The sequence below is a fragment of the Channa argus genome, chromosome 21, assembly GCF_033026475.1.
Source record: "Channa argus isolate prfri chromosome 21, Channa argus male v1.0, whole genome shotgun sequence".
Classification (NCBI taxonomy): Eukaryota; Metazoa; Chordata; class Actinopteri; order Anabantiformes; family Channidae; genus Channa; species Channa argus.
Window position 1 is genome coordinate 1,464,049 of NC_090217.1, and position 10,108 is coordinate 1,474,156.

The 10,108-nt window shown below is 40.6% G+C and overlaps 1 protein-coding gene across 2 annotated transcripts in view; it reads right to left on the bottom strand.

Moving 5' to 3' along the window:
• The window catches only part of LOC137106836 (calcium-activated potassium channel subunit beta-4-like), a 28,865-nt gene extending 20,703 nt beyond the window's left edge, over positions 1-8,162 (bottom strand). The window contains exons 1-3 of one of the 2 annotated variants that reach the window (XM_067490805.1): positions 7,271-8,162; positions 2,411-2,581; positions 277-876 (exon numbers count right to left, since the gene is read on the bottom strand). In XM_067490805.1, coding sequence (XP_067346906.1) covers positions 520-876; positions 2,411-2,581; positions 7,271-7,435 — 693 coding nt within the window. In that variant the 5' untranslated portion in view covers positions 7,436-8,162 and the 3' untranslated portion in view covers positions 277-519. Of the gene's footprint in view, positions 1-276; positions 877-2,410; positions 2,582-7,270 lie in introns of those variants that run through there. The other variant, XM_067490804.1, reaches the window with a different exon arrangement.
• Positions 8,163-10,108: the final 1,946 nt, after the last annotated feature.

Consider the following 10,108-nt stretch of genomic DNA (forward strand, 5'->3'; position numbering starts at 1 on the left):
AGACTGAAACAATCTAAAATGTACCTGAAATATAATTTGCATTTTTGGGGAAGTTACTTATGAAAAGTATGAATTAATATTTATTAAAAGCAATAAAGTACATTACTACTTTCTAAGGCAGTAACCTATTATTTTTTAGTTACTTTTGGGTAACTTTCCCAAAATATCCACATAAAATAACATTTGGTCTAATTTAAAGAAAAATTATGAAGCCTCAGTTACCAAAATACTTACTAAATTCAAGATTCTTTATTGTCATTTCACACATGGTATTTAAAAAATACACAGGCTGAAATGAAATGTTGTTCCTCACCAGCTTCTGCACAAAATAGAAAACTATTAATAAATAACCAAAAACGAACAAACAAAAAAATAAAACTGTAAATCTGTAGCAAAAACACAACATACAGTGACAAGTTATTTCAAATTGTAAACAGTTACACTCATTGAGCAGTGGTCCTGCCTTGGAGAGGGGTTTAAATTGAGTGTGAGGGGGTAGACAGTTGTCTGTTGTGAGTCTCACAACAGTGTAGGTGTGTGCAGAAACTGGGGTGGGGGGGACAGACCATTTATCAGTCTCACAGCTTGTGCAAAGAAGCTGTTCAGCATCCTTCTGGATCTGCAGCTGATATTCCTGTATCTCTTGCCAGATGGCAGGAGGGAGAACAGGCCATGAGAGGGGGGGTGAGGGTCCTTAATGAGGAAGATTGCTCTGCGTATGCAGCACTGCTGATAGATCTCCTTCAGGAACGGTAGAGGGGCACCAACAATTTTGCTGACGGCATAACTATCCTGTTGAGCTGTCCTTGGTCCTGGACCCTGCAGCTGCCAAACCAGGCCACGAAGCTGTGCGTCACGATGTTTTCGATGGTGCCCCTGTAAAATATGATGAGGTAAGGTGTAGAAAGTCCTGCCTTTCTAAGTCTCTGGAGGAAGTGGCGACGCTTTTGTGCTTTTTTGATGACTACTGAGGTAATGGAAAAGGACAGGGACAGGGTGAGTTACACACCCAGGAACTTAACACTGGTGACAGCAGCAATATCTATGGTGAGATGAGTGTGGTGATCTCTGCCAGAATTCCTCAAATCAATCACCATTTCTTTTATTTTATCCACATTGAGGCTAGGTTGTAGGATCTGCACACTGCTCCACCTCCATTCTATACGCAACTCATCATTGTCAGTGATGAGAGCGACCAATGTTGCTACTGGATTTAGCTGTACAGTCATGCGTGAAAAGGCCAAACAGCAGTGGGCTAGGGACACAACCGTGGGGTGAGCCTGTGCTCACTGAGATGGGTCTTGATGTCTGAATGCCACCAGCTGCTGTGGAATGATCATGTTAAATGTTGAGCTGAAGTCAATGAAAAGGACTCTGACATAGGTGTTCTTCCTCTGCAGTGACAGTGTGAGGTGGAGTTTGATGGAGATGACGTCCTATGTGGATCAGTTTGCCCTATATGCAAATTGGAGTGGGTCCAGTTTTGTTGGCAAACTGTTCTTAATGTGTATCAGAACCAGCCACTCCAAACGTTTCATCACAATTGGTGTGAGGGCCACGCGTGCGAAAATTCCTGTTCCGGACCAGCTCCCTGGATTGACACTGGCGAAGGCCTTTCTCAATAAATATCCCCTTAACATCTCCAAGATGTTTCCCAAGCTTTTCAGGGCTCTCACACAAACAAAATTAGTTTCAAAGGAGCAGCTACAAAATCCGAATTTTATGCTTCGACTGAATCCACTTGGTCTAAATGTGGCTATGATTCTTCTGGGATACTGTCCAAAAAATTCTCCATCACATATTGCACTAAAAGCCACCTTAGCTCCTTCAAGGACACTGTTTGTACAGATGATGGAGATTCAGCTTGTACCTCCCTTCTGTAGGGAGACGTCACGTTTGTGCAGTCTGACATCAAATGATGTAAGATAAGGGATTTGCCTAATAGAAATGTGTTGTCAGCCCCTGGAGGGCGGATGGGAGAAACCCGGAAAACAGAAGAGACATTTGAAGAGATTTACGTTGTGCAGATTTACCTTTAGTTTTACGTTTAAAACATCAGAATATGGACCCTGAATGTGGTAATACCTTACTGCATAAAGTCACTAGTAATAATATTTCTGCATGAGGTAACACGTTATATTACTTCGTTACTTCTATTACTATAACACATTATTTTGGTAACGAGTTACCATCAACACTGATATTGCATAATAATTTCCAAAAGAGAAGAGACCTGATCCCCAGGATTCCCACAGTACTTCAACAGTATAACGCAGAGTATATTCTACCCATCCATATACCCAGTGTAGTACAAACAAAGCTGAGTGTGCAACTGTTGTCCGTACATGTGTCAGTTTTGGAAAACATTCAGCTCCCAACAGTAAAATGATAAAAGCAGCGTTTGTTGTACCTTTGGGTTGAGGACCAGCTGTTGCTCGTCAAAGTGCAGCAAAGCCACGGAGTTTGATTCTGAGTTGTTAACGAAGATCTGCAGACAGGGATAGAGTGACGTCCCCTTACAGTCTGCGCCGCATGTAAACACACACTCGAACATCTCCTCCGGACGCAACACCGACACTACCTGCAGGAAGAAGAACAAAGCGTGAGGCATATTTTAAACATACTGTTAAATCTATTTAAGTGAGGCTGAAATGATTGTATGTGATAAACTAAACAAGGCTGTGAAAACCTGTTAGCAAGTCACTTTTTTAAGAAAAATAAAAAGTCAAAAATGATCCGAGAGGGGAATTTACTGATGAATTGTCTGAGAATAAAATGTGAAAATCTCTTCACCTTGTGTTAGCCACATCCCCTATTTAAGGTGTTTAACAAAAAACCCATAGTCTTGGGGAAGAGGGACCCAGAAGTCCACTAAACTAATTTTCTGGTTTCATGATGCCTTTACATCAGGTTAGGAGAAGGAGAAGTATGGATATAACTCCTGCAGAGACAACTTGGTGATGTCACGGAAAAATCCAAATCCCGTGACATTAGCTGCTACATTAGCTGCTAATGACCTAATTCTGCCCGGGATTCCATGACACCTGTCAATCATCTGCAGCATCTTGTTCTTCAGCTAGTCTTTGTGGTAACTAACCAGACAGGCTAACGGCTGATCTTGGGCGTTTGACCCTGTCTCCAGTTCACTGTGGGTCCTTATTTGGACCCCCGTTGGGAGGAATTGACCACTGCAGATACTGGTACAGATGACAAACTTAGGAATTTACTGCAGATAAAACCTGTAACGTTTAAACAGGTTTGATATGTGTGGACACAAAACTTTGGTTGTCAAGCCTGAAAATGTGAGTAAATGTGAGTTAAATTGTAGCGTGCAAACACAAATTTTGAAGCCTTACTGATGGTCTAATAATACTTTATTTTCTCTCGTGCTTTTCCTCAAACCAACGTAAGAGCTATACAAAGTAAACACAGACAAAACAATAAATTCAAACCATATTAGACCGTTAATACGTCGTAAAGCCGTTTTACGTTAAGCTAACATAAAGAAAATTTAGCAGCTTAATCAACACAAAATTCAAATGTCTTGCAAATTTACATATATCATACAACCAACCTTGTTACCACTTTCAACTGGAGCTAAACACAAAAAGACACCATCCGTAACCGTCTCGTTTTATTTCTCCGTCTGTTACCTTTTACCGTCATCTACCGTCGTTAAGCTTCGTTCTTTTTTATGTGTTAGCTGTCCTTTCAAAATAAAACACATCCGTCTTACAGGAAGTTATTAAAATAAAAGCCACAAAGCAAATCAAAGGTTTGAACGAGGCACATTAGCAGGAGAAAACATTGTAAGGACGTTACATGAATGATTGAGATGTTTCAGAGGTAAATGGGAAGTGATGGTGGCTTTTCATTTCCTTCCTCATTAGTGCAATGATGTAACAGCTGCAGGCATGAAAATAAATATGAATGTGTGCTAAATTAGCCTGCAGAGATGTGATAAAAGTTAGACCTTTCTTCTCCATTCGAGAGCTCAGGGGTCTGCAGTAGCATCTCTAAGTACTGTGATTTATGTATAAAACAGAGGATTAGTGACTGACTCTTATCCTGCCACACAAATGTGGATTGTGTGACTTAAAAACAAAGGCTTCCACTCTCTCTAATGCATGACCATGATTTCAGGATGATGCAATAAGCAAACAGCCAAATAAATTAAGCAGCAGTCGGAGCGGAGCCTGTAACTCATGTCATGACCACTCCCAGTGACTCCTAAACGCTGCGCAAGCTGTTTTAATGATCCACACCGGGAAGTGATGCAGCACATGGGAACGAAGTGAGCGGAAGGTGGACACATCGACTCTGCATTGACAACTTTAAAGATTAAAGTAAAGTGTCAAAACTGAAGGTCCAGTACAGAGGTTTTAGAACTAATTTTGACACAAGATTTGGCTCGTTGATTTGCTGGCTGCCCTTCCTGCCGCAACCCTCCCATTTTATCTGTCCTCAGGACCGGCGCCAAGGTGGGGCTTGGTGGCTGGGCAGAGCCACACCTGGTGGGGTGGTGGAATTCGATCCTGCAGCCCTCTGCATCCCAATTGGATGCTCTACCACTGATACACCAGGTCCCCCTCAAAGATTTTGTTTTTAGGAGAGTGGACGGAGCTCAAGATCCAGAAGTCGTCCCAAAGATGAAAATTCCTGTCTGTAGGTTTAAGACCTTTGATCAAGTTCAGGGACAATTTGGATCAGGACACTGTGGACTTTTTACTAGTAAGATGACAATGTCTCACTAACTTTAACCAAAAACAGGAAGATCTAATGGATACGGTTTTCTGTTTATTAAATATTTTCTCTTAATTATGACACAATTTTCTCAGTTTTACCTAAAAGCTCAAATAAAATGATTTGGGACTAATCAAATATACTAAGACTTTCACTATTTTAATTCAATTTACAATTCAATTTTATTTTATTTTATTTTATTTTATTTTATTTTATTTTATTTATTTATTCATTTATTTACTTTACAGAATAAAGTCAAGATTATAAAGATGTATAGAGGAAACCCAACAATTCCCCCTGGAGCAAGCCGTAGGCAACAGTAGAGAGTAAAAACTCCCTTTAACGGAAAAAACCTCCAGCAGAAGCAGGCTCAGGGTGGGCGGCCATCTGCATTTTAATTTTTCCAATAGTACCAAATTGTTCAGCACATTCTTGGAAATGTCCAACTAATCTACAGCCAAACTTGAGCTAGATTTGAGAAAATGAGGAAAATTGACAGAAAATTAGCTTGAAAGAAGGGGACCTGAAAAATAAAGCACTACCTAAGAAATAGAGCGGAATGAAAAACCATGTACCAAACAAATGTATCCATGTTTTACTTTACAGCTACAAACTGTACAACTAACCTCCTTTGAGAGCCTAAAGGCTATTTTTGTTAAAAAAAAAAAATGTTGATCAGCTGATGGATTAAGTTGTACAAAAGTGTAAAAGGTGTGTACTTCTACACTTTTTTCTTTTTTCAAAGTGCTTTACACTGTTGCTTCCCATGCACCAATTCTCAGAAACACACACAGACGATGACAACAGAGCTGCAATGCAAGAGGTTGGTCAAACCCACTGGGAACAACTTGGGGTTTGGTTTCTTCCCCCATGACACTCTGACAAATGGACAGGGAAAGCTGGGAACCCCATGAAGATGTGTTTGTTTCATGGAATAAATTCTCTCAAAAAGGCTTTTTTTTTTCTTCTAAAATCACAAAGTAAATATGGTTTTTCAAATAATAGTCAGAAAACTTCAAGTATCTTCTGCTGCGGAGTAAAAATATGTGAGTCACCTTTAAACAGCTTGTTGCTGTTGTGGTCAAAACCAGAGCTGTACTAATAATCAGGACTTGACAAAATATCTGCACATTAATATTTTTTGGCAAAACAAATGGCTGCAGCACCAGGGAAGAAGCTCGGCTCAGAGCCTGATTGACAATAACGTACCTAATGTCTTATCACCTTCATCGTGAAAACTGAGGGTTTAAGCAGATCAGCAGATGGTGTCAAACTAAATCTCAGTTTGATGAGCATAAAATGCCTCCACACTGTGCTTCCTGTTAGTGTCCACAGTATAATGGAGCTTTAAATGTGCTCCACCAGTTGGGTGGTGGGCATCATTATACTCACTTTAATGTGGATGTTATCCAACACTGACGTGTTTCACAACATGTCTAATGTCATCTCACATCCTTTGAGACCAAACTTGACACACGTTTGAACGATACATCAAAGAAAAGTTGTGTTACTTTTTAGTCAGTTTTCTATGATTATTGTCTTTGGATGAAAGCAATTTTCAGGAAAGTGAAACTTTAAATTCTTGTCATCAGGCCATGAGTCAAATTATATGAAAGTATCACCAAATTTTAGGTACAACTCTAGTTTTATCATGAGAGATGTAACGTAATGATTCAATCTGTTCCGTGACGCATTCACTTCCTATTGTGTCCGACTAACAGTCCAAAACCCTCAAAATACTGTTGACTCTGACATTAATTTAAAGAGAAAAAAAAATCAAAGGACATGTTGCTCTTCTGTCTGATGAGCCAATAAACCATCAAAATGGCTTGTTTTTTTTTTTCTGATTGTTTCAGCACAAATCCCAACTTCTAATGCTGGTTTAAACTAACTTCCAATAGCAACTACTACAGCTGTAGTACTGTGTAAAGATAATACTCACAGGTAAATACTTATAAGGTGGATACTAGCGGGGATATTGATTCAAACTGTTTTTTACTGCTGCAACTTATCACTACTACTGTGAGATACACGAATAGTGTTAACAGTTCCCGCAGACCACAGTACTACCACTTCTCTTAAAAGTACCTCTTTTTCCAGAACCCATGCTGATGCTGACTATATCACTAATGTTTACTTCTAAAGCACTACACTACTGTAGTACTAATATTTACGCCAATTACACTGCAAAAGCAGCAGTGCGAGTGGATGACAGGGCTCCTGGTTTAACTAATACTGCTGTCACTTTAGTATTTATAAGCTTTAATAACTACCTTCAAATATGAAAACATAAGTATTATTTATCGTAGCATCAGTGTTTTCCTGCAATATCACTGACTATCTGCGGTACATTAATGTACTCTGTTTTTTTAGTTATTATAAATCACAGGAAACTGTTCATAGCTGCTCACTGTAAACGCTAAATATTTGAATTTCCGTCAACTACTACAATTACTACCACTACTCAACAAATACTACAAGCAGCAGCTGTCGGCGGCGGCAGCTCGGAGCTCGCGGCCGGGCTCACCGTGCAGTTGGCCGGCTTGCTCTGCAGACTCTGCAGGGTCGGGCTGAGCCAGCAGAAGCCCAGGATGAAGAGGCTGAGGATCCCGCAGGCGATCAGGAACAAGCCCAGCCGGATGCTCTTGTCCTCGGCCTCGGAATACTCGTACGACACGCGGATCTTCGCCATGGCAGACCCGCGGAGACCTCCGCCGGCATGGAGGAGAGGAGGAGGAGGAGGAGGACCGGAGGACGGAGGACGATGGACGGAGGAGACAATGACCGAGATCGAGGAGCAGTGGTTCGCCTGTTGGCTGAGAGACTCTTCAGTTTAAACACCGACTGCTTCCTGTCTCCAAATCTGCTTCAGCTCCCCCCGGCTCCATTTATCCTCCCCCTCCCTCTCCACGTCTCTATTTTCTCTCTCTCCCACTGCATTTCATCCTCTGCTGCCTCAGCCCAGTTTGAGCTCGTTCATCTCTATTTGCTTTAACTCTCAATCCCAAAACCCTGAACTTTCTGCATTGATCACTTTGTGGTTTTTAATTATGTCCTTTGCAAAAGACATTACCCTTACAGGGACTTACCTGCAGGGGCGGAGCTAGATTTGTTTTGTTGTTTTCATTGGAGCCCCGGGGGGCCAGACTGGGTCACATGCGTAAAAAAGGGTGGCACATTTGGAAAAGGTTTTAAACTAAAATTCAAAAACATTTATTGACTTAATAAACGGTGTGATAATAGGCTAATATTGTTTGTTCAGTGTCAACTCCAAATAGTTTTAACTCCAAATAACCATAAACAAATAATAATAAACACATGGGGAGACTCATAATCCATCCTTTGCAGGGATAATCTGCCTGGTTACAAAATGTGTGACAAAATCTACACTGTAAAAAGTAATTTACCACCATTAAACGAAACACTTGTTCCCAAAATAAAAATAAAAATTTACTGATTTAAATAGGTTTTAATTGGATTTAATTTAATTTTAGGCATCGAGTGAAGTGTCGCTTCTTGAAGTGAGGGGACCACGCTGAACCCCGTCCACTACCAAATATGCCTAGAATGGGCACAGGAGCTTCAGGACTGGACCATGACGGAAGGGAAGAAGATCAGGGGTTGAAAAAAATGTTTAATTCTCTGGCAACATGAATACTTGACCAAGTGAAGTTTATGACAATATCCTTTTAAAAAAATGTGCCATATTTATCTAATATTTGTTAAAATATGTCCTGATCAAAGTGTCGGTCCAACCAACATCTCAAACTATTGTCTGAGACTGAGAAACTAAACCTGAATGAGGATAAATGTGATTCCAGATACTGGATGGGTAGCGAGATGCTTTGACCTAAAAAGTTAACATTAAAGCTGCCACGATTCAACTTCCACATTCAAAAACATATGTTCAGTTCCAAAGCTCATTCTTGACCTTTGGAACAAGCTGTTCTTTAGGGAGGACCACAAAGGTCAGGGAAATAAAATTAATACATGATTTCATTAGGTGATTCATAAAAGGACAATAACAAGAGAATTATAATATAATTCCTTTAACTTTTCATCAAACTGTTTACTTGATGTTTAAAACCAAGCTTGACGCAAAATCCTTAAAATGAAGATCACATGAACTGGTCCCAACAGGCACATGTTTTGGCATCGTTGGAATATTCAAGTCTTTACCTTTAATATTTTTAAAATCAACAACTGCTCAACAACAGACAGGGAGTTGGGAGCGTGCTCCAACTGCAAACCTGATGATCTGAGAAACGCTGGATGTTTCAGAGAGAGACTGATGTCCTCTGCCTGGTTTAAGAGGCTTATCTCATCCTGCATGTAGCAGAGAGAGAACAACACACCGCCCCCAGCAAAACAAAACACAAATTTGGATTGAATCATCAGGCCACCGGGGCGATCGAGCATCACTCAACTTGCACAGAAGAAGGAAGGGAGAGAGAGAGAGAGAGAGAGAGAGAGAGAGAGAGAGAGAGAGAGAGAGAGAGAGAGAGAGAGAGAGAGAGATGAAACCATAGAAACATCACATATAGCAACAGGCTGCACTGCACGGCCTAAAGTGTGCAGACACTCAAACGTGAAATCTGTTATTAGACATGATTCTGATACTATGGACAATAATGTGTCCTCAAACACTGATGTCAGAGCTTCTCAGTGCTGTAGCGTGTTACGACCCATTTTATTATCAGGCAACCTCCAGTTTTTGTAGTAACTAAGAGGCAAGCAAAGACTAAAGTCAGGTGGTGTCGTGTGACTTCCTCTGCATTACGGTGAGTTCTCAGTACTCAGTTTCAGAAGATGATTCTACTCTAGGTTTCAACTGAAAACGTATTTTTATTTGCGGTTTTAAAAAGTTAAGGTGTTTCAAAATTCTCCTCATTGACAGACTGCGAGTATATTGGTAGAAAGATGCTGAGGTTGGAGCTGCCAGGCAGGAGGTCTAGAGGAAAAGCAAAGAGGAGATTTATGAAGTTAGTCTGTGTGAGAGAAGAGAATGCAGAAGGGTGAGATGGAGGCACGTGATTCGCTGTTGCGACCCCTGAAAGGGAACAACTGAAAGGAAAAGAAGAAGAAGACAGTGTTCTCATCTATAACATTTATTTTCTTTACTTCATTACTTGCTGCTGAGATGTCACTTTTTTTTTTTTTACACTGATCAATAGTTTTATCACCTCTGTGTGTGTGTGATTGCTGTGAAAGATGCAACCGAGCGTCCAAATCGGCCTCCAAGGACTAAGCGATCAATGAGCCGACTGAAATGTATTGATTTCTCTCCATCTCAGCTGCCAGTGAAGAGCCAGCAAGTGTAAAACAAGGAACCTGTTGACAAGCCAAAGACCGTATGTGACAACAC